The sequence below is a fragment of the Phyllobates terribilis genome, unplaced genomic scaffold, assembly GCF_046119375.1.
Source record: "Phyllobates terribilis strain yellow unplaced genomic scaffold, ASM4611937v1 Scaffold_1__5_contigs__length_1240528914, whole genome shotgun sequence".
Classification (NCBI taxonomy): domain Eukaryota; kingdom Metazoa; phylum Chordata; class Amphibia; order Anura; family Dendrobatidae; genus Phyllobates; species Phyllobates terribilis.
In genome coordinates, this window is record NW_027362761.1 from 376,133,448 (window position 1) to 376,158,538 (window position 25,091).

Sequence of the window (25,091 nt, forward strand, 5' to 3'; positions counted from 1 at the left end):
TCTGCAAATACAGAGAGATAAAAAAAAGTGCGAATAGCAGTGACAGAATCCATGTGATTAAATCGGTGATATGGTGGCATTGCCAACTGTCCTGCTGCATGTAAATTACAAAATAAACATTTTTTTTTCTTAATTTTTAATGCACTAAAAAGTAGAAACAAGGCAGCAAAATAGTCTTTAAAAGGAAAAACATAAAACTGAAGTCATTATGAGTGTGCTTCCTTGTCAAAAGGAAATGTTTTTGCATTTCCTTTGCAATAGTTTTTGGAAAGGAGAGAATTTGTTTCTTTTTTTTTAATCCAAAAGAAAATACATTAAAATCCACAACGGTCTACCTCACAAAGTATGTGCCATAAATTGGTGGGTTTTTTTTGCACATCTGTTTTGCTTCTCAAATTTTACATCTATACAGGCTACACTAATACGGCTCCCTCTTTCAGGTGCTGGCTTTTTAGTTGTATACTTACCTACCTACTATTTATTATTACATCATTTTTTGGAAGGAGGCTGAGTTTTATTGCAGGGGAAAAAAAATGCATGTCTGTTTCGTAAGCACCAGATCCATAACCTACTTTCCCAGCATTTCTGGTTATGTCCTTTAGCAAGGGTTGAATAGTTTGGGTGACAAGATTGTAAAAAGTATAGTGTTGTACAAAATGTATGGTAGAATAAAAGTGCCAATAGATGGGGTAGTGTAAAAAAAACAAATAAAAAACTACCGTATAGGATAGCTAAGAATTGTGAGCGCTGCTACCAGCAGCAGAAGCACCATCACTGGCATCAGTCTTCCGGCCAGCAGTACTGCCAAACGCAGGCCTCCTTCCCCACGAATACGCTTGCCGCAGACAAAGTGGTGGAGGTCATTATGGAATATATGCCACAGCAGGATGAGGCTAACCAGTGTTCTGCACAGAACGGGCTGCCTCATAAATTACTAAAATCATTTTTAGTCCATTGTTTTAATTTTAAAAACACATTAAAAGTCTGTCAGTGTGCTGTGTTATTAAAAGGCCTGTTGATTACTAGGGGTTTATATGGTCGGGTCCCATTGACATTAAGGCTGTGTTTGCCTTAGTAGTCCTATGAGACCTCAGTGTTCTACATCTCTTTTCAGGGCAAATTTGCATACGTGCGATACGTGACAAATTTATTTGCTGCAAATAAAGTTTTGGGGAAATATTTGCTGAACCTTATGAATTAGAATTACAAATGATTTGCTTGTTTCTAATGTCAAGCGTTTAGTTGTTAATGGGATGAGCTGTCCTATTACAATGTAGGATATGCCCCAAACACTGAAATAATATTTCCACTAGAGGGGGTTGCAGTCAAGTCTATTCCTAATACTTCTCCAATTTGACCATTTTCAGCAGTTCGGATAAAATGTTGTCACTGCCAAGCGTCCACCTATGTACAGTAAATGCACCAGTATGAAAATGAATGTCAGAGGTTACATTTATAAGGGGCTTGGGACCATGCTAAGCACTGAATGAAGAATACAATCCATCACATCACTCCCTGCCTAAGTAGAGTTTACTGTGCTACTATATCTTATATGGATAATAATGCCATTTCATAAGAACCATGCTGCCACGTAATTCCTTGGCTCCTCTTAGGGCGTCTATCAGAAATGCCATCACATTTGTTGGATGACATACAGAGTGCATGCAGCACAATACGCTGGATCTTGTAGAATGCAAAAAAGTTATATCTTGTTCAGGAAATGTGTGGTGTATCTTAGCTACAGATGCGGCAGTACTGTGACCCAGCCGAGTGCACAGTCACACAATACAGCTTACAAGCTGTATGCAGAAGCACCTCAGCATGTCCCCTCACACAGTGATTAGTGGCCTTTTTGGGGTAAAAAATGCTGTGGCCAGATGCAAGCTGGGTCTCAATAGAAAAATACAAAAGCGTAGTACAAATATAACCTGTGCTGCATGCTGATCGGTGCTGCATTGTTTTCTGACTATCGCGGTTTTAACACACTTTATTAAAGTCTGGAATAATTTACTTTGTCTTGAGCTGGATCTCCTCTATATCCTTAAACATTTTTTTTATTGTATTTTTAGGTTTGTGGCTTTTTTCTTTTTTTCAAAATAGTGGCAGGTAGTTTGTTTAAAAAAAAAAGTTTTTTTTTTTAGAGGCGTTGACAAGTTTTGTGACATCACGTGATCAAAAAAAATGCAGGAGCTAAATGAAGAAAAAAAAAAAAAAAGCAACTAAAGACAACATTTATAGAAAGCAACATAAAAAGTACCTATACATTTTATGAGTAAGGCTTTGTTCACAAAGCAGCAAAGCATGTGTTTTCAAAGGGATCTCAGATGAAACCTGATGCATCCTACCGGCTTATAGTGGGGTCCGAACAGTAAGGTGGGAGCAGCACAACTCGCTCACAGCATGGACAGGCTTCAGGCAAAGCCATATCATCACTACACTATAGGTATAATCTATTCAGTTTGGCTAGCGAAGGAAATATCATATTGAATATCTATGTCAGTGTTGAAAATTAATCTACAGACTCAATGCTAATCATTCAGTTAACACAGTTCACCTGGAGACCATGATAAATCTGGCTTACCTGTGAATCATATTGCGTGAATGCAGGTAGTCCAGCCCCTGCAAGGCACCATGAGTAATGGCAGCAATCTCCACTTCCTGAAGTGGCTTCTTGTGTACTATATAAGAGGAGAATCGCATTAAAGAAAGAAGACTTAAACAGATAACCTGTCATGTCAAAAAACGACATTAACCTGCAGGAGTATAGCATTCTGAAGCTCTCTGGCTTAATGAAGGCAGAGCTGCCAATCAAATAAGGGGGTGTAGAGATAGAGGAACAGCAGGTGTGAAGGTGTATATAAAGGATAGGCCACGCTGTGAAGCACCGAGTGGCGGAACTTCGTTTGAACAGTCATCCTATGCCGACAGAGTCCCTTTAAAGAAGAACTGCAGGCGGCATGGCTCCTGACACAGCTCATAATGTAGTGGCCGCTGTAACCACACCTCCACACCGACTGTCAGCTGTGCATCAGTACACGGCCCGCTGTCAGTCAGTGTCGCGGCGTGGTTACATCGGCCGCTCAGTGACTGTAGCTGCGCCTGCCAAAGTGTTTTTTTTTTTTTTTAAAGACCGAAGGTTATTTTAGCATTCAGGGGTACAGTCATGTGGATAATGTTGGCCAAACCACAGGCAACATGAATAAGACACAGGCGCCATCATCACAAATACCCATATTTTACTCTAAAGAAAACAACATTTATTTGTGACACGGAACGAGGTAATTGAAATCACGAGTCACTGATACACATAGGGAAAGACCTGAAAGTCAAGCAGAGCCAGATACAGATCCATCCTGGTGACAAGTCATTTCAGTCACATTTCTCCGGGCCCCTCTTAATGTGTTTTTTTCTCTGAAACGTTGCATAGTTCTGGAGTAAAACATAGATGTCGGCAGTGAGGGAGCCTGTCCCAGATTCATGCAGCCTGTGATTGAAATTGGCATGGCACAGATCTGGAATAAGAGCATCTATATAACCGTGTGGGGATGTGGCTGGACTTTCACATTCATACAGCTTTATATTAATTCGGAAAGGAAAATGGTGTCATACCTCATTATGGGAATATTAATCACATAGAATAGTGTTTCTGAACTCGTGTCCTCAAGACCCACCAACAGGCCATGTTTTCAGGATTCCCTTAGTATTGCCCAGGTGATCATTCCATCACTTGTGCAATGTGAATGGAAATCCTGAAAACATGATCTGTTGGTGGGTCTTGAGGACACGAGTTGAGAAACACTGCCATAGAAGAATGCAGTCAAAGCTTCTAGAAGACAAAAGGTAGATATATCCAAAAGAATTCAGTAACGCAACTTATGTGCATTGCAGAAATTGTTCAAGTTGTATACGCATTTGTGGTAGTCGTAATGAAAACCTATAATTTCTGAGATACATGTTACAATGACAAAATTAGGTACTTGATCAGTCCAGTGTAATCACAAAGATTTTAACCCCAAGTTAAGCCTAAATGTTAGTAAATCACAAAAATGGCACAATAGATGGTATTATTCCACATATGCATTATTTTATCTTGATAATGGTTAGAGAAATTATTTTCTAAAACAGATACTGCAGTCATTGTATATAGAATGTGTAATATAATTGTGCAGGATGATAAATTCTTGGTCTTGAAAAGATGTGTGACATTCTTCTTACCCTCTAGCAAATCTGATGCAGATCCCAGGCAATATTCCATTACCAGCTGAAATCAAATAAATTAGTGTGTATTAAAACAAGCAGGTAAGAAATGACACAGGACGGACAAAAAGCACCACAGTAACAGAAATCAGGACAGGTTGTGTTTTTTTTTTGTTTTTTTTTTAATTTAAGTATCAGAATCAATCTTCAGTCCCCCATGACAATCTTGTACTAAGCCTGTAATATTACTACACTGCTCAAAAAAATAAAGGGAACACTTAAACAACAGAATATAACTCCAAGTAAATCAAACTTCAGTGAAATCAAACTGTCCACTTAGGAAGCAACACTGATTGACAATCAATTTCACATGCTGTTGTGCAAATGGAATAGACAAGAGATGGAAATTATTGCCAATTATCAAGACACCCTCAATAAAGGAGTGGATCTGCAGGTGGGAACCACAGACCACATCTCAGTACCAATGCTTTCTGGCTGATGTTTTGGTCAATTTTGAATGTTGGTTGTGCTTTCACACTTGTGGTAGCATGAGACGGACTCTACAACCCACAGAAGTTGCTCAGGTAGTGCAGCTCATCCAGGATGGCACATCATTGCGAGCTGGGGCAAGAAGGCTTGCTGTGTCTGTCAGCGTAGTGTCCAGAGGCGCTACCAGGAGACAGGCCAGTACACCAGGAGACATGGTGGGAGCCATAGGAGGGCAACAACCCAGCAGCAGGACCGCTACCTCCGCCTTTGTGCAAGGAGGAACAGGAGGAGCACTGCCAGAGCCCTGCAAAATGATCTCCAGCAGGCAACAAATGTGCATGTGTCTGCACAAACAGTTAGAAACAGTTTGTGCAGACTCAATGAGGGTGGTATGAGGGCCCGACGTCCACAGATGGGGGTTGTGCTCACAACCCAACACCATGCAGGACGCTTGGCATTTGCCACAGAACACCAGGATTGGCAAAGTCGCCACTGGCGCCCTGTGCTCTTCACAGATGAAAGCAGGTTCACGCTGAGCACATGTGACAGACGTGACAGAGTCTGGAGACGCCATGGAGAGCGACTCCTGCCTGCAACATCCTAAAGCATGACCGGTTTGGCAGTGGGTCAGTAATGGTGTGGGGTGGCATTTCTTTGAGGGCCGCACAGCCCTCCATGTGCTCGCCAGAGGCAGCCTGACTGCCACTAGGTACAGAGATGAGATCCTCAGACCCATTGTGAGACCATATGCTGGTGCTTTTGGCCCTGGGTTCCTCCTAATACAGGACAATGCCAGACCTCATGTGGCTGGAGTGTGTCAGCAGTTCTTGCAAGATGGAGGCATTGAAGCTATGGACTGGCCCGCCCGTTCCCCAGACCTGAATCCGATTGAGCACATCTGGGGCATCATGTCTTGCTCCATCCACTAACGTCACGTTGCACCACAGACTGTCCAGGAGTTGGCAGATGCTTTAGCCCAGGTCTGGGAGGAGATCCCACAGGAGACCATCCGCAACCTCATCAGGAGCATGCCCAGGCGTTGTAGGGAGGTCATACAGGCACGTGGAGGCCACACACAATACTGAGCCTCATTTTGACTTGTTTTAAGGACATTACATCAAAGTTGGATCAGCCTGCAGTGTGTTTTTCCACTTTAATTTTGGGGGTGACTCCAAATCCAGGCCTCCATTGGTTAATAAATTTGATTTCCATTGATGATTTTTGTGTGATTTTTGTTGTCAGCACATTCAACTTTGTGCAGAACAAAGTATTCAATGAGAATATTTCATTCATTCAGATCTAGGATGTGTTATTTGAGTGTTCCCTTTATTTTTTTGAGCAGTGTACATTAAAGGACTGCATCCAGACCCCTTTTTAAAACCTTTATTACAAATTAACCATCACAGCATTCTATAGCTCTTACAGTAAAGAAATCTTACTGTTATCCCAGCAAAAAAAAAAACACCATCTTATACTTCCTCCAGGCATCATCATGAATAATCCTTTCCAAGGTCAGAATATAAACCTTTGCACAGACTGATCTTTGATATATGTATATATGTAGGGATTAGGCCACCCTTAGCCTACCTTCTTTTCAATGTACCAATATCCCCAAGTATTTTCTCATGTGCATTTTAAGGATTTTCCACATCATAGTGCACAACCTTACTTTTTTCCACTAATTAAAAATAAAATAAAAACTTTACTCACTCATTTCTTTAAACCCGAGGTTGGCCCTGTCCCTTAATTCTTACCATTTATATACTGTACTATGCATAGCATTTTCAATAAATTCGCCTCCCCTCTCCTAAAGTGGAAACACATTAAATAACTGTTGTTTGAACCCAGTGAAAATCTAACATAAATGGAGGCAACCAGCTCTCCCTAAAGCCAAGTATAAACTAGCACTGAACTTGAACAAGTCACATTCGTAAAACTGTCAAAGTGACTGGTTCCATGTGCTCATCTGCACAGTGGACGGGTGTAAGAGCTTCCTGCCGTTTACTTGCACTAGTCCGGTCTGTAAATTGGGATGCTACCCCACACTTATTAGTGGGATACTAAAAATTACATATTATGATATTAGACATGTATATTATAGCACCCCAATTGCAAAACAGTTGGGGCACTGTGTAAAATGTAAACAAAACAAGAATACAATGATTTGGAAATCTCTTATACCATATTTTATTCACAACAGAACATAGAACACAGATCAGAAATTGAAAGTCATTAATTTTTCCATTTCATTTGAAAAAAAAAAATTAAATTAAAAATATAAAAGTTGAGGTCAACAACACATCTCAAAAAAGATGAGCCAGGCTTACAAAAGGGTGAAAAGGTAAGTGATACTCTTGAAAAACAGCTGGAGGGTCAAATTCTCAACCAAGACACATGGCTGTGTATAAAAAGAGCATGTTAGAGAGGCAGAGTCTCTCAGAAGAAAAGATGGTCAGAGGTTCACCAACCTGAAAAACTGCATCTAAAAATTGTGGAACAATTTCAGGAAAATGTTTCTCAACCATAAAATTGCAAAGACTTTGAATAACGTGTCATATACAATATATATCAAAAAAGAATCAACGATTCTGGAAAATTCCATGTGCACAAGGGACAAGGCTGAAGGTCAATATTGGATACTTGTTATCTACAGGCCCTCAAGTTGGCACTTCATTAAAAATACAAATGATTCAGTCATTCAAATCATGGCATGGCCTGCCATACAATCTACAAATGCAAGTTGAAGCCATATAAACAAAATCCAGAAACGCTGCCGTCTTCTCTATATCAAAGATTACTTAAAATGGACGGAGGCAAAAAGAAAAACCATTCTGTGGTCAGATGAATCAAAATTTGCAATAGTTTGTGGTTTCCATAGACGCAGTGTCCTGCGGGCTCAGTGGGAGAGGGACCATCTAGCTTGGTATCCACACAAAATTCCAAAGCCTGCATCTCTGATGGTTTAGGGTGGCATTAGCGCCTATGACATGGGCAGCTTACACATCTTGAAAGTCACTATCAAGCTAGGGGTTTTAGAACAACATATGCTCCCATCTAGACAGTGTATTTCAGGCAAGGACTTGCATACTTTAGCAAGACAATATTAAACCACATACTGCATCCATCACAACAGAATGGTTTCATAGAAGTAGAGTTCAGGTGATGAACTGACCACCTGTAGTCCAGACCGGTCACCAAGAGAAAACATTTGACATTCTATGAAACAAAAAACCCAGCAAAAACAACCCCGGACAGTTGAGCAGCTAGAATCTTACATCAGACAAGAATGAGGCAACCTTCCTCTCCCAAATCTCCAGCTATTGGTCTCTACATTTCCCAGATATTAACAAACTACTGTGAGAAGAAGGGATGCTGCACAATGGTAGAGATGGTCCTATCCAAACCTTTTTGAGATGTCTTGTTGACATCAATTTCTAAATGACAAATATTTTCCATTTCATTTGAAAAAAATAAAAAAAACTTTCCCCTTCTGATCTGTGTTCTATGTTCTGTTGTGAACATATGGCCATAAGAGATTTCCAAATCATTGCATTCTTGATTTCTTTATATATTTTACACAGCGTCCCAATCTGTGGTTTACATAAATTCACTACTGCATGGCAAACCTAGCAGAAAGTTTTACATTATGCCTTCCCATTACTTACCCATGCTGTATGTTCCTTTAAATAACACCCCTTGTACTCTATTGTATTCGGGTGTTTCAGCTGCTGTAAAAACCGGACTTCCTTCAGTATGTCCTGCCATTTCTGGGAGACAGTAAAAGCCATGTCAATTGACCATTCCCACTCGTACCACAACAGGCAGAGATCTGTACGACAGGTGCTTACCTCATTCATCTGCTTTCCACTGTAGGACATCTTCTTAACAGCCACCACTTCATTCGTTGTGGAGTTAGTAGCCTAGATATATATAAAAAAAAGAAATAGAAAATAAATTAAAGATACTGTCAGTGCCATGTACAATATCTGCTTAGAGTTTCTTTTAGGACTAGTATATAACAAAAGCATCAATGACTATTTCTTCATCAAAATAACAGACAAATAAAGTAGCTAGAAATGATGGAAATAGAACATGGATGACAACATACTATGTGAATAGATAAATGGTAAACTGGAGATAACTCCTAACCATTTCATGTAACCGTCACTCACGAGTTCTGGAATTACTAATTATCTGTTCACTTGGAGCGATGCGAATGTCAGTGTGAACAGAATAGACCAATTATTTATTTCAGTAATTTATTAATATCCTGCACCATAAGCCCTATATAGTTAAGCTTTATAGAAGGACTACACCACTGCGTTACGCGATGTACCATCTAATTATGGAAAGGTCCTTACAAAGTACACTGCTCCAAAGCTGCCATGTCCGATCTCATGCAGATCGACAAATATGGTCTCTGGATCATCTTTGCAAAAGAGGTCCGCTATGTCCGGATCCTTCAGAAGTCCCTTCTTCATCTTGGATAGGATCGTAATGTCACTAATCCTTTCAGCCCCTAGTTTGGATCATGTTACATCTGGCATGAAGGCCAGTACCTAAAAAAAAAGAAAAAAAAAAAAGAGAAAGTCACAGGAGAATTAGCACACAAATGTATACTGAGGCTATAACCATCTACCTATTCGTCATCTTCAACTATATACCCCAGTTTAATTTACCTCTTAAGCCAATGTTTAAGTGATTTTCCACATAAACCTAATATTGTGCCAAATTCCCCACGCATACAGCAGATCGATCAGACAGCACATTGAGCGAGACCATGCTTGTCTGAGCAGCTAATAGTGAATGATACTCGCTTCACGATCATCTTTCAGCGTAAACAGGCTGCCAATCACAAAACGCTCGCTCATCAGGTGAAATGATCTTTTGTGCAACACAAAAAAAAAAAATCATTGTTCTCGGTGATGCATCATCACCTGTGCAAATCGCACCGCTGAGAACCATGGCAGCCTATGTGCACAGAAAAATCTACAGATCGTACAGCGCGCATTGTTTACGGTGATCCGCCAGATAATGATTAAGTAACAGGTGACCTTCCATGGGGTCTTTTACTGGCCCTTTAGTGAAAAAAAACCCAAAAAACAGATGTAACCAAGATGCAAACCGAGACAGTTTAATATTCGTGAAAAAGCATGGAAGCACATAATCCTGGTTTGGGCAGCATGGATTTAAATGATAGTGTGAACAAACCCTCAAAGGGAACCTGAGAGTTTGATTTTCATGTTTTCTTTTTTGTTTTGTTTTTAAAAAGAAGTTTTTGGAACAGAAACTCCAAATCTTCCTCAAAACCTTGCAAGTTTCTGCTCAGTGTCCACTCCAAAAACTCAGCAACAGACTTCATGTTCACATACCCTAAAACTTTACATCAGTTGTACTGTGTCCTACTCCAGGGAAAAGCCATCCCACCACGACAAGGTGTGCCCCAATCAGGACAGTACCCAACTCTTGTAGTTCAGCACACCATGTGTCAGCAGACGAATAAATAGATAAGGGCAGGGCAGCACCCGGGTCCCAACTATATAGCCTTCCACAAGTAAGTGAACAAACAAAATTAAAAACAGCCCAAACAAGGGGAGCCACGTCCTATTTGTACAAAGGGGATGCTTTTTTTCAGCAGGAATAGAGCAGCTGGTCAGAGTTGATGGGAAGATGGATAACAGAGGCTGCAAAAGGCTTAACCCCTTAAGGACCTTGGGATTTTCCGTTTTTTTGCATTTTCGTTTTTTGCTCCCCTTGTTCCCAGAGCCATAGCGTTTTTATTTTTTGGTCAATATGGCCGTGTGAGGGCTTATTTTTTGTGGGACAAGTTGTACTTTTGAACGACATCACTGGTTTTACCATATTTTGTACGGGAAAACGGATAAAAAATTCCAAGTGCGGTGAAATTGGAAAAAACAGTGCAATATCACAGTTTTTTTCTTTTCTTTTTACCACGTTCACTGAATGCTAAAACTGACCTGCTATTCTTATTCTCCAGGTCATTACGAGTTCGTAGACACCAAACATGTATAGGTCCTTTTTTATTTAAGTGGTGAAAAAAAAATTTAAACTTCGCTTAAAAAAAAATAAAATAATGCCACTGTTTTCCGAGACCCATAGCGTCTCCACTTTTCGGGATCTGGGTCCGGGTGGGGGCTTATTTTTTGCGCGCAGAGCTGAAGTTTTTATTGATACCATTTTGGGGTAGATCCGATGTTTTGATCGCCAGTTATTACATTTTATTCAATGTTGAGGTAACTAAAAATAGTAATTCTGGCGTTTAGAATTTTATTTACGCAGTTTACTGATCGGATTAACTATTTTTTTATATTGATAGATCAGGCGATTCTGAATGCGGTGATACCAAATGTGTGTATGTGTTTTTTTTTATTATTATTATTTTATTTTGAATGGGGTGATTTAAACACACACACACATACATTTTAAAACTTTAATTTATTTATTTATTTTTTACACTTTCTGCTTGCTTCAATAGTCTCCATAGGAGACTAGAAGCAGCAACTGTCTGATCGCCTCTGCTACATAGAGGTGATGAACAGATAGCACATGAGCATTTCTACTGCATAGAGGCTATGATTGCCGACCACTAGGTGGCGGTCATAGCAATCTTTATATGACGACAACCACAGGGGTCTGCTGCAGACCCCGCGCTGTCGTGCCCACGCATCGGTGACCCACGATCATGTAACGGGGTCACTGATGGGCAGGGCTAATGCCACGCTTCCGGCGCGGCGATGTTAAATGCCGCTGTCAGAGATTGACAGCGGCATTTAACTGGTTAACAGCCGCGTGTGGATCGCGATTCCACCCGTGACTGTTGTGTGCACATGTCAGCTGTAAGAATCAGCTGACATGTGCCCGGTTCAGTGCGGGCTCAGCGCCGGAGCCCTCACTGTACCGGGGGTTATGGCCTGGGGCGAACTAATACGCCCCAGGCTTTAAAGGGGTATTCCCACCTCCAAGATCCTATCCCAATATGTAGTATGTGTAATAATAATAATAATAATAATAATAATAATAATAAGAGCAAATACCTCCAATTAGAAATGAAGTATAGTATTTTTGATTCGCTATGCCACTGACCTCATTTGCAGGCAATACAGGACCTTAGGTATCCACGGTTACGGCCACTAGCAGCTAGCTAACTGTCACTTTATCAGTAACCATGGATACCTAAGGTCCTGCGATGCCTGCACATGAGGAAAGACATAGCAAATCAAAAATACTATACTACATTTCTAATTGGCGGTATTTGCTAATATTATTATTACTACACCTACTACATATTGGAATAGGATCTTGGAATTGGGAATACTCCTTTAAAGACTGGGGCGTAGGTTCAACCACCATTTACTACAGAGTGTTTGCTCGTTTTGTTTTTGTCTTGGGTTCCATTTGTTGAATGGCCACAGTGTGAATGCACACCTATGCATTGCACTTATATTCTAATATAGTTAAAAGGGGTTGACGAGATTAGATGAAATTTAAAAATATGTACATTTTTACTTTTAAAGGGAATGTGTCACCCCCGTGGGCGATATCAGACCTCTAAGGTCATACAGGTGATAGAAAAGTAAATCTATACTTACCTGTATGGCCCATAGCAGAGGTCTGATTGCAGAGAAATCTGGTTTTATAAAGTCTGTTTTCCAGAGGCTTGGCGTCCGGGGGATGCCAAGCAAACCCCTCCTATCTGCTTACTATTCCCCTAATCACCGCCTCTGCGCTAAATTACCATATTCCCCCCTCCCCTGCACGTCACAGGGCCATGTGACGTGCCCTGCTCTGCCTCCCCTCCCATGCATGTGCAAAGCCCCACACCCAATGGAGCACGCTTTGTTTCCCTCCGGCCCCATTTGGCTGCGTACTGCCAGCGGAGCGGAAGTCTCAGTGACTCACCGATGCTTGTGCAATACAATGCTGCGGTGCAGTACGCAGCCAAACGGGGTCGGAGGGCCCCGTGACGTGCAGGGGGGGGGGGGGGGGGATATGGTAATTTAGCACGGAGGCGGCGATTTAGGGGAATAGTAAGCAGATAGGAGGGGCTTGCTTGGCATCTCCTGTACGCCAATCCTCTGGAAAACAAACTTTATAAAACCAGATTTCTCTGCAATCAGACCTCTGCTATGGGCCATACAGGTAAGTATAGATTTACTTTTCTATCACCTGTATGGTCATAGTAGAGGTCTGATATCGCCCAGGGGGGGTGACAGATTCACTTTAATTTTTTTTAAAAAAAAAAGTCTAAAAGCAGTCATACCACAGTTAAAATTGTTAATACATAACATCTACCATATGTTTACTTAGCATGTTAGAAAGGTTAAAAATTTAGCAGCAATTTATAATTTAACAAATTTTGCATACAAAAGTGGAATGAAAAATAAAAATATTTCCACAAAAATATTAGTGTAGACCCAAATTTTTAATTTTCGCAATGTTAACTAGAGAAATTGCAAAACAAATGATTGTGTCCTGTTTCTTCAGAGCACGCCAACAAACCCATGTGATCAGAAACTCCTGTTTATTCCAGCAAAAACGGTTCTCAAAAAGTTAGCCTGCACGTGCAGTCTTACCTTTCCGCAAAGCCTGCACGTGCAGTCTTACCTTTCCGCAAAGCCTGCACGTGCAGTCTTACCTTTCCGCAAAGCCTGCACGTGCAGTCTTACCTTTCCGCAAAGCCTGCACGTGCAGTCTTACCTTTCCGCAAAGCCTGCACGTGCAGTCTTACCTTTCCGCAAAGCCTGCACGTGCAGTCTTACCTTTCCGCAAAGCCTGCACGTGCAGTCTTACCTTTCCGCAAAGCCTGCACGTGCAGTCTTACCTTTCCGCAAAGCCTGCACGTGCAGTCTTACCTTTCCGCAAAGCCTGCACGTGCAGTCTTACCTTTCCGCAAAGCCTGCACGTGCAGTCTTACCTTTCCGCAAAGCCTGCACGTGCAGTCTTACCTTTCCGCAAAGCCTGCACGTGCAGTCTTACCTTTCCGCAAAGCCTGCACGTGCAGTCTTACCTTTCCGCAAAGCCTGCACGTGCAGTCTTACCTTTCCGCAAAGCCTGCACGTGCAGTCTTACCTTTCCGCAAAGCCTGCACGTGCAGTCTTACCTTTCCGCAAAGCCTGCACGTGCAGTCTTACCTTTCCGCAAAGCCTGCACGTGCAGTCTTACCTTTCCGCAAAGCCTGCACGTGCAGTCTTACCTTTCCGCAAAGCCTGCACGTGCAGTCTTACCTTTCCGCAAAGCCTGCACGTGCAGTCTTACCTTTCCGCAAAGCCTGCACGTGCAGTCTTACCTTTCCGCAAAGCCTGCACGTGCAGTCTTACCTTTCCGCAAAGCCTGCACGTGCAGTCTTACCTTTCCGCAAAGCCTGCACGTGCAGTCTTACCTTTCCGCAAAGCCTGCACGTGCAGTCTTACCTTTCCGCAAAGCCTGCACGTGCAGTCTACCTTTCCGCAAAGCCCGAATGTGCAGTCTACCTTTCCGCAAAGCTAGAGCGCCAGCAGAACTACCCCACAAGTGACCCTAATTTGGAAACTACATTCATCCAGGAGTGTAGTCATCATTTTGGACCTACAGGTGCTTTGACTAAAGTTTATAATATTGGAATGGGAAAATGAAAATTTTCATTTTTCCAGTGAAAATGTTGCTTTAGCACCAAATTTATAATGGAAACAAGAGAAATTTGCACAACAAATTGTGTAGTCCATTTTCTCCCGAGTATGCAAACACCCTATATTTGGTCGGAAACGACTATATAGGCCTAGTGCATGAAGGGAAGGATATCCATTTGACTTTTGGTGCACTATTTTGGCTGGAATAAATTGTGCATTTGATATCCATTTGGAGAGCCCCCTAGGTGCAAAAACAGCTGATTTCCCCCAGATGTGAACCCACTATGGAACTAAGCAATTCATCTAGGGATGTAGTGACCATTTTGGACCCACAGGTGCTTCACAAAAGTTTATAAATATTGTGATGCAAAAGTGAAAATTTTGGTTTTCTTGTTCAAAAACCCCAAATTTTTCATTTTAGCAAGGGTAAAAGGAGTAAAATGGACCCCATAAGTTGTTATGCAATTTCTCCTGAGTACGCGTATACTCCATAGGTGGTCAGAAACTACCGTTTGGCACATGGTTGACCCAGAAGGGAAGGAGTGCCATTTGGCTTTCAGCACGCAGATTTTCCTGCAATAGTTTTCGGGCACCATTTGCAGAGCCCCTAAAATGCCAGACACAGCGGAACCTCCCCTTAAGATCTGAGAGAGAGATTGTGAAATACATGCTATTTTTCCCCGAGACTTTGAGCCAACAGTAACTTAGAAACCCCCTATAGATCCGTTGATGGACCTAAGGGGTGTGAGGCCTTTTCTATGTGGGATGAGTTGAATAATCACACATAAAAAATAAAATGTCTACCATATTGGGGTAAATAATTTTTTGAAATTGTATTTGATTCACACCATTTATATTGTGTATTACGCTGAACATGTCAGGGTTTTTCCTTCCTCATTCACTGTAATGAGATTAACTTACTTTGGACTCGGTCGGTCTGTCTCTCTGTTCTGGTGGTGCCCGTCTTTTTAGATGTGCACAAAAAGCTTAACTGACTGTACTTTTTTAAATGCTGAAAAACACAGGACACCTCCGGAATAGCGGCAGATTAAGTAAAAAGTGACTACGTCTGCTTGAATGTTTCCATCAGAGAGAGTGTTACCTTACTGATATACCAAGTACATGTACGGCGCAAGGTAAGCCCGCCTCATACCTGGCAGATATTAGCTGTGACACACAGCCAGGATATACCTCTAACAGCTGCGGGCAGCGGCGTACCACCAATGGTGGCAGGCCACGCGACTTATGGGGCCCGTGAGCCGGGGTGGGGGGACCAACCGGTGTCAAGGCCCAAAGCGAGGCACCCCTGTCCAGCATTCAACTGTATCAGCAGATGCAGATACAGTTGAAAGCAATGATGGAGCAATGAAGTCATGTGACCCTCCCTCTCCCATCATTCCCACTCTCAGTCCAATGCAGCGGGCACCATGACATCACTTCATCGCGCGCCACGCTGTGTCAGACAGTGGAGCTGCTGAGGTAAAAAGACGTGCTGCAGAGACCGAAGCAGCAGGGGTTACAAGAAGCGGTGAGTATGTATTTATTTTTTTTAAATCAGTGAGTACATGGTGGCCATAATACTGGAGGACTGGGGGCTGCATTTTACCCTATGGGGAGTGCATTATACTGCGTGGAAGACCATGGAGAGTGCATTATACTGCGTGGGGGACCATGGGGAGTGCATTATACTGCGTGGGGGACCATGGGGAGTGCATTATACTGCGTGGAGGACCATGGGGAGTGCATTATACTGCGTGCAAGCAATTATAAGGTATGAAGGTTTGTGTGGGGTCCACAGTGTGGTGAGGTGTGGGGCTATTATATGTATGTAGGCCCATTATACTGCATGGAGGGCTGTTTGTGTCCCCATTATTTGCTGGGGGGTGGGGAGGGAGAACAGTAGGGTCATTATACTGTCTATGTGGAGGCATTCACCATGGGGGGGGGCACTTTTGTTGGTATCATACTTTATGGGGGTAATGAAAGAGGAATCTAGGACTTCAGCAGGAGAAAGTTGTGCGATCTGCTGTTCTGTGATCCCGACAAATATTTTATTTTTTTGGGGGGAGGGAGGGGGCGCAATTAGAACTTCTGCTATGGGGCCCCATGGTTTTTATGTACGCCCTTGGCCGCGGGTGTTGTTTTTTTTTCCACTTTTATTACTTAGCATTCAAGTTCCACAAAGGGACTAAGTATTTTAACTGCTAGCCTAATGCACTGCAACACACATATATTGCAATGCATTAGACACGTCAGTCTTACCTAGAGAAGACTGATGGGCCCCGCTTGATGCAGGGCTGAACAGGCCTCTGTACCTGTATGACCTGCGATCGCCATGACAACCATCGGCACCAGGTGATTGTGTTGCGAGTGTAGCGGTGAGGTGAGAGGGAGACCCACCCACTCAACCTTCTAAAGCCCCCATCACACCAAGCTAGATTGCTAGCAAAATTGCTGCTGAGTCACAAGTTTTGTGAGCAAGAGCGACCTCAGCAGCGATCTCGCTACGTTTGACACGTAGCAGAGACCAGGCCCCTGCTGTGAGATCGCTGGTCATGTCGAAATGGCCTGGACCATTTATTTATCGTTGAGGTCCCGCTGGGTAGCATGCATCGGTGTGTTTGACACCTTACCAACGACCTCGTTGGCGACTCATAACTGAGACACATAGGTGTGCATTTGCGTTGCCTTTTCCGCGCCCCCCTCAGCTCCGATTGGTGGTCGCTACTGCGTTGTGATTGGCGGCCTTGCCTTAAAAGAAGGCAACATAGTAGCGCTTCCGTCCTTTGTTCCTGACCGCGTGCTGGTTTGCAGAAGCGCTACTATGTTGCCTTCTTTTAAGGCAAGGCCGCCCAATCAGAACGCAGTAGCGACTACCAATCGGAGCTAAGGGGGTGTGGAAAAGGCAACGCAAATGCACGCCTGTGTGACTACAGCGTCACACAGTACGTTCCTCATCAAGGTCTGAATCGTCAGAGTAGATGCTATGTGACAGGGTCCCAACGACCGCCGACATCGTTATACAGGTCACTACGGGTCGCCGTATCATTGCTGCGTCGTTGGGAAGATCTGACTGTTTGACATCTCACCAGCGACCACATAGCGACGCAGCAACGATCCCTGCCAGGTCGTATCATTGTCAGGATCGCTGTAGCGTTGCTAAGTATGACGGTACCTTTAATGCTGCGATCGCTATTGATCATGACATTTAGTTGGTTAAATAACCAGGGGCGGTGCTGGCACTGGCTGTTACAGCAGGAGGGCAACTGATATTTAAGCCGAGATCCCAGGAGTGATTGAGTGGGCACAGCATCTGTGCCCGCATGATCATCATGACGCAACTGTACTTCACGTCGGAAAGAGGTTTACTGTTCAAAAATAATAGGACCATAGATACAACGCATGGAATAAAGTTAACTGTTTGTGTAGCACAGCAAATATTTATATGTAACCCAGATTTACGCCAGTGACAAATACAACTCATCCTAAAAAAGAACAAGTCTCCGGAAAAATAAAAATAAAAAGTTACGGCTCCTGGAAACGTAAAAAGGTCTGTCAAAGGCCGCAACTATTTGTGATGCTAAGGGGTTAAAGAGTACCTACCATTAGTCTATGGCTGCCTTTTAAAATTTAACCCCTTCATGACTGGGCGATTTCCCTCGTATTCATTTTTTCCCTCCCCTTCTATCAAGAGCCATAACTTTTTTATTTTTCCGTACAATTAGCTGTATGAGGGCTAATTGTTGTTTTTTTTTTTTTTGCAGGACAAGCTGTACTTGTGAATGACAATCATTTTATCATGTGATGCACTGGAAAAAAACGTAAAAAAATTTCCAAGTGTGTTGAAATAGCAAAAAAAATGTGCAATTCCACAATACTTTTTTGTTTTTTTTTTATTATTCACCATGTTCACTATATGGTAAAACTGATCTGACAATATGATTCTCCAGGTCAATATGTGTTATGTATCTAATTTGCTTATTTTTTGTGCTCTGAGCTGATGTTTTTACAGATATTATATTGGGGTAGATACGATGTTTTGATCGCCTCTTACTGCAATATTGCGGCAGCCCAAAAAAATACAACTAATTCTGGTGCTTCGACTTCTCTCTTTACACCATTCACCGATCAGGTTACCGTATATACTCGTGTATAAGCCAACTTTCTCAGCACATTTTTATGCTGAAAAAGCCCCCCTTGGGTTATACCCGGGTCTTACATTCCGGCTGTGGAAGGTGGTGGTGGTTGTTGCGGCGGCAGAGCAGTGCAAAGGCAGTAGCTGGCTGCTGCAGCTAACACGTGTGCCCGCTGCTAAAGGATATTAATATTCCCTCTTCTCCAAGCCCATGAGCATGGAGAAGAGTGAACATTCATTCTCTTTAGTAGCGGGCACACAGGATCGCTGAGCTGCAGCCAGGGCTGTGGAGTCAAAGTTGGAGCCAGTATAAAATGGACCGACTCTGAAAATATATAATAAATTGGGTACAGTAGTTCAATGCAGTTTGTGGGGAATATTTTTTTCATAAGAATTTGGGAAAGTTATGAAATGTCCTATAAATGTCTGTCCTATTCCTGATCTAAGGATCTAGACTTTTAGCTGAGATGAATCTGTGCTACAGTAAATTTATCACTTAAACATGAGCCATGTATGAGGGAGTTGGAGTCGTGGAGTCCGTCTCATGGAAATTAAGAGTCGGAGGTTTGGCTTACCTACTCCCCAGCCCTGGCTGCGGTCTGAAAGAAAATGAATATTCACTCTTCCTCACACCCATAGTCCTGGCATGGAGAGGAGTGAATATCCCGGCAGCTCACCTCAGCGTCTGAGAGAACATGGCAGTGACGTCAGATGCGGAGATGAGCTGCTGGCAGAACAAGATGCAGCGCTGGAGCAGAAAGGAGGAAAGTGAGTAGAAGTGTTTATTTATTTTTTTCATGTGTGCAGTGATTGGGGGGGGGGGCCATAGATACCAGGATTGGGGGGATGAGTGGGCAATGCTTACCAGGATGGGGAAATTTACCAGTAGCTGCTGCATTTCCCACCCTAGGCTTATACTCAAGTCAATAAGTTTTCCCAGTTTTTTGTGGTAAAATTAGGTGCCTCAGCTTATACGCTAGTATATAAGGTGAATATATTTTTTATTTTCATAGATCGGACTTATGAATGCAGCAATACCAAATATTTGTACGTTTTTGCTTTATTTTTAATATGGGGCAAAAGGGGGATGTTTTTTTTTTTGTTTGTTTTTTAAATAAAAATTTTTTTTTTTACTGTATTTAAATAGTCCCCTTACGGCACAAGCACTGCTATGAAAATCATGATCTTCTACGATCGCCAACTAAACGCTTGCTTTCACAGGTGGATCATCATGATAAGCACGGAGGTCTTCACCAGACCCCCGGCTGTCATTGCAACCCATCATCACTCCACGATCGCATAATGGGAGTGCCGATGGGCACGTGGAATAACGCGACCTCATCCTCATGTTGTTGAGTGTTTAATACCGCTGTTAGAGATTGACAGAGACATTTTAACAGGTTAACAGCCTGTTAATATTTTTAATAATGTCAGTCTAGTGATGAGCGGGCATGTTCGTTACTTGAGATTTACGAGCATGCTCGGGTGTTTTCCGAGTATCTTCAGCGTGCTCGGGTGTTATGTTTGAGTCACGCTGTGAGCATGATTTGCGGCTGTTTGACAGCTTTAATACATGTGAGGAATGCCTAAGAAATAGGCATTCCTCACATGTATTAAAGCTGTCAAACAGTCACAAATCATGCGCACTAAGTGACTAAAACATAACGGCCAAGCACGCTGAAGATACTCGGTGAGCACCCGAGCATGCTCGCCGAAAGGGTTAATAGAACATACTCGCTCATCACTATAGCAGACCTTTCCAGTCATTGAACAAAAGGACTCAGTCGAACTCCTGGATTTATGACCCATTACTTCTGATGCATGATTGCAATATTAAGCAGCCCCCTCTAATTTTGGAGGTTAATTGGTAAAGTGCAAATGGCAGTTTAGAGCAGATCTGTCTCCAGAGTTCCCAATAAAAACTACATCCATTATTAAGTAGATCTCTTACACCTGATGTCAGAATGGCTGTGGATTCTGTACTGAAAGTTTAGCTCAATCTCCGCCCACCTAGCCTGATTGACAGCTCCCCCTGTTTCCTTCATTACGTGGTTATCTGACAGCAGTTTGTAGTGAGCAGTGCAAGACAAGAGTGGGTGGACGCAAACTGAATACACTTGGACATTAGCTATTCCATTTTATAGCTGGACTCAATCCTGATACTAAGATGAGCATTTTAACAGCTATTCTGAGATGGATTTTCAAAGAAAACACACCAGTCACATTAGGTTTCAAAGATCTATTGAATAACTTGTTTCTGCAGGGAGTTCAGGGTTCTACCTAAAGAAAAAAATGAGACAAATCCCCGCAGGGCTGTAGACTACAATGACACGAGCCGAGAGAAGTCCATGTGTGTTTATTGCTGGAAGTATCTGTCATTTCAGACGGGCACAGAAACGCAGCAGACTACATTTCAGGAAGGAAGTGAACAGGATCTTAGCAGTAAGAATGGCCTCTTTTAGTGATATTAGGGTAGTTTGATCTCCTCTGAAACACACGAATATAAAATAAATCCATACCTGGAATGTGTGTGGCACGAATCATAGCCAGGCTTCCAAAACCACCATAAAACAAAACCGCTTCTATTCTGCAAACAGTGATCGAATGCACATCTGTAATAAGCAAAGGAAACATGGAAAAAGCAGAATTTTATAAGAAATATTAAGTGCAAATACATGACATGAACAAGCCCAAAATTAACACTGGCCGATAAGACTGCAATAACACTTCTGTCTGAGCATTCGGTTTATCTGTTAAAACTGAAGCAAAACGCAACATGCAGAACATTTCCTTCCATTCTAAACACTGAGAAAACGGAAGCCTGATGGACCCTTAATAAATGGGGTCTCTGCTTCCCTCATATCAGTTATGCAATTGATCTGTTTACGACATTATTCTGTTAGATTGTGACATTGTTCGTTCCGTTTAGAGAAAGTGTGAACATAGTCTAATATTAGCAATACACCATGAACACACGATGATGCGCATTACACGAGTAGGGAAACATACATGTCCATGTAGTGTAGGGAACACTTTAAATTCGTGGTTTGGTTATTTCAGCCACAATCTTTAAATAAAAAATCTAGAATCGCCGTTAAGATTAGCAAAATGCGCACCTTTAACCCCGCTCACATGTCACATGCTGTCTGCTGGAGAAACCCACCACTGTAAAACTCCATGCAATTTTACTGACTGTCTGAGGTTTTTTTTGGAGGCGTTTAGTACATTTTACCTGTAAAATTATTGGCCAAAAACCTTGATGAACCCCAGTGATTTGTGGTAAAAGCTTACATGGCTACTGGTCTCCATTACTTGCAACTTTTTAAAAGGATTTACATATTTTTTTTTTTTTTTGCACAAAAAAAAAAAAAAAAAAAAAAAAAAAAAAAAAAAAAAGAGTGGATGACAAAAGTAAAGAGCATTTTTGATTTTGCACCAATTTTGTGTGCGCCACTTCGAAGAATGTGGTGTAAAAACACCAGCAAGTCAAAGCAAGAAAAGTGACTAAGAAATCGCAAATGATGAATCAGGGCCAGTATATGGCACACTAGACTAGACACCATCTATTGTGTCCCCCAAATTTACTTATAGATTGTAAGTTTGTGAACAGGCCCCTCATTAGTGCTGTAACAGTTGTATTATATTGTCAAGTAACACATCTTTGTCTGTACATGTCACCACTTAAAAGGGGTTACCCGGCCTTAGAGTGACTGCAGACATGTGAATCCTCACAGTGTGAGCAGTGCGCGCTGTGAGGATTCTCCAGTGCTGGGAGCGGCAGGTGCCTGACCATAAGTATTTGATTTGCATGTGGTCACAAGCCGACTAGACGTGTGGGGCTTTGCTCAATACAGGTGTATTGAGTGAGGTCGGCAAGTCAAGTTGGAAAGTGAGCAGAAGTATGCACATCACATACTTGTGGTAACATGACCTCCTGCTCCCGCTGAATCCTCACAGAGCACAGTGCGGGTGCTTTAAGGAGTCACAATTCTGCAGTCACAGAGTGACTGCAGACTTGTAGCATAAGGCCAGACAACCCCTTTCAATTGTAAAGTGCTGTGGAATATGTTGGCACTACATAAACAAAAAATTATTATGATATTAGCCCACTGTTTGGTCATAATTGGACACATAATCCCTGAGTGTTTGTACCTCAGTCAGGGTGGATCATTAAGACCCACTGTAAAAAAACAAACACAAACAGCATCATATGTTTCTTTGCAGTGGCCCTCCGTTATAGGGAAGTGCAGGTTGTGCAATGTGCACTGTGCACTTAGCTTTTCTCAGCTCTCAGCCGATTGCCAGGGGTCAGGGAGCTGGACCCGAAGTGATCAGCAGTTGTTTTCAATGACAAAAGGTTTTCCTTATATACACATCTATACTTCCACTATATACTCTCATATGTTATGCCCTTGTTGACTGAACAGAAATTACACCTTTATTTTAAAGCATTCCTGGACAACTCTTAAGAAATAAAAAGAAAACCTACACAGTCAACGTCAGTGACAGAGACAAAAATGCTGCGCGTCAAGAGCTGTCATTAAGACAGGAAACATGATCACTTACATGAAGAAGTGAAACATGTCACATATAAGAAACCTTATACGATGACAGGAAATTCTACACGGTGCTATAATGCATGTATGAGGAGTAACTAATACTCCATCAGCCATTAGTGACCGAGGTGGTAAAAGAGGAGTATGAGCTTCATACCATCAGTTCAAGTAGTCGCTGTCACCAGGAAAGGGATCTGCTCGGCCACCCCAAAATGTTTCTCAAGAGTTTTGCTGTGTATCATTAGCATAATGGGAAGGATTTCAAAATCTAGGGGAGGTAGAATGGGTGTGTGATTCTTCTATACATTGGCAAGTCATAAGACCTTCCTCATCATTGTACGAATAGTCTGCAGAGGAGCAGTAGTGGTAATGATGCTATGTACAGTGAAGAAAATAGGAAAATAAGATGCTAAGCATCTCTGGGAACTCCTTCAAGATTGTTGGAAGACCATTTCCGGTGACTACCTCTTGAAGCTCATCAAGAGAATGCCAAGAGTGTGCAAAGCAGTCATCAAAGCAAAAAGGTGGCTACTTTGAAGAACCTAGAATATAAGACATATTTTCAGTTGTTTCACACTTTTTTGTTAAGTACCGTATATAATTCCACATGTGTTAATTCATAGTTTTGATGCCTTCAGTGTGAATGTACAGTTTTCATAGTCATGAAAATACAGAAATATTTTGGTCTGTATATGTATATTATATATATATATATATATATATATATATATATATATATATATATATATATATATATATATATATATATATATATATATGGATTTGGGCCACTCAGGTTCTTTACCAATTCATCGAACAAAAAAAAAAAAAAAAGAAAAAAGAGATACACGCTTCCTGGCGTCAGTTTCCATAGTGGAGCAACTCTATGCAAGCCTTATGTTATCCATCAATGCCAAACGATGGACTGATGTAAATCTGCCACCACTGGACTCTGGAGTGACAAATCACTTCTCTATCCGGCAGTCTGATATAAAGATCTAGGTTCTATAAATGCCAGAAGAACATTACCTGCCTGATTGCATTGTGCCAACTGTGACGTTTGACCAAAGGATAATGCTCTGCGGTTGTTTCACAGAACTTGACCTAGGTCCCTAAAGCTCCAGCAAAGTGAAATCTTAATTTATGCTTACCAAGATAATTTGAACAATTGTAGTTTACAATTTTGTGGGAACAATTTGGGGAAGGCCCTTTTCTGTTCTAGCAGGACTGTGCCCCTGTGCACAAAGCAAGATGCATAAGAGACACCGTTGGGCAAGATTGCTATGGAAGACCTTGACCGATGGCCTTGAGGTCAGGGTTCTATGCCAGCCAAACACCACTATGATGACCTAGAACAAAGATTTCATGCCAGGCCCTGTAGTCCAAGATCAGTGTATGGCCTACAAGATGCTCTTTTGGACAAATGACCAAAATTCCCTAAGACACTCCAAAATCTTGTAGCGATCCTTCCCAAAAGAGTGGATGCAGTTATAGATGCAAAGGGAGGACCAACTCCATATTAAGGTCTATGGATTTACAATGGGGTGTCCTAGAAGTTACGGTAGGTGAAATGCATAGGTGCCCCAATACTATACGGTGTTGTGTGTGTTGTGAACAGCTTGAAAACACTTTAGATGTTATCAAGTAGTGTTAACAGAAGGGCATGCTGGGAAAGGCGTTGTTTAAACATGCAAAAACATTGTTTTTTTACCTGCAGGTGTCTGCACTAAAACATTCAACAGGAATCTGCATCAAATTAAAAAAGCAACTTTTTTTTTTTTTTCTTTCTTATTAACACATAAATGCTGGGATTCTGTGCTTAAAAACACAATTGCCTTTTTTCATGCTCTTCAGATAAGACTATAAAAGAAAGAAAAAAACATACCCAAAAAATGTACAGTACAACAGCGCCTTTTCATAAAATTGCATGCACTTAGCTTGGACTGTTAAATGCAGACTTTCTGCACACAAAAAAAAACTGCATTTTCGTGATGTGAAACATTGGCCTAATGGACCATTAAAAATAAAATAGAAAAAATATATATTGCATATTGTCTTTTACAGGGATATCAAACGAGACTCAGACAG

At 41.9% G+C, this 25,091-nt stretch overlaps 1 protein-coding gene across 6 annotated transcripts in view; it reads right to left on the bottom strand.

The window, feature by feature from the left end:
• TAOK3 (TAO kinase 3) overlaps window positions 1-25,091 on the bottom strand; it is a 203,266-nt gene that overhangs the window by 127,683 nt on the left and 50,492 nt on the right. For 5 of the 6 annotated variants that reach the window (XM_073676389.1, XM_073676394.1, XM_073676393.1 and 2 more), the window contains exons 2-7: window positions 20,967-21,059; window positions 9,048-9,245; window positions 8,535-8,606; window positions 8,352-8,453; window positions 4,216-4,261; window positions 2,582-2,678 (exon numbers count right to left, since the gene is read on the bottom strand). In XM_073676389.1, the coding sequence (XP_073532490.1) occupies window positions 2,582-2,678; window positions 4,216-4,261; window positions 8,352-8,453; window positions 8,535-8,606; window positions 9,048-9,167 (437 nt within the window). In that variant the 5' untranslated portion in view covers window positions 9,168-9,245; window positions 20,967-21,059. Of the gene's footprint in view, window positions 1-2,581; window positions 2,679-4,215; window positions 4,262-8,351; window positions 8,454-8,534; window positions 8,607-9,047; window positions 9,246-20,966; window positions 21,060-23,160; window positions 23,180-25,091 lie in introns of those variants that run through there. The other variant, XM_073676391.1, reaches the window with a different exon arrangement.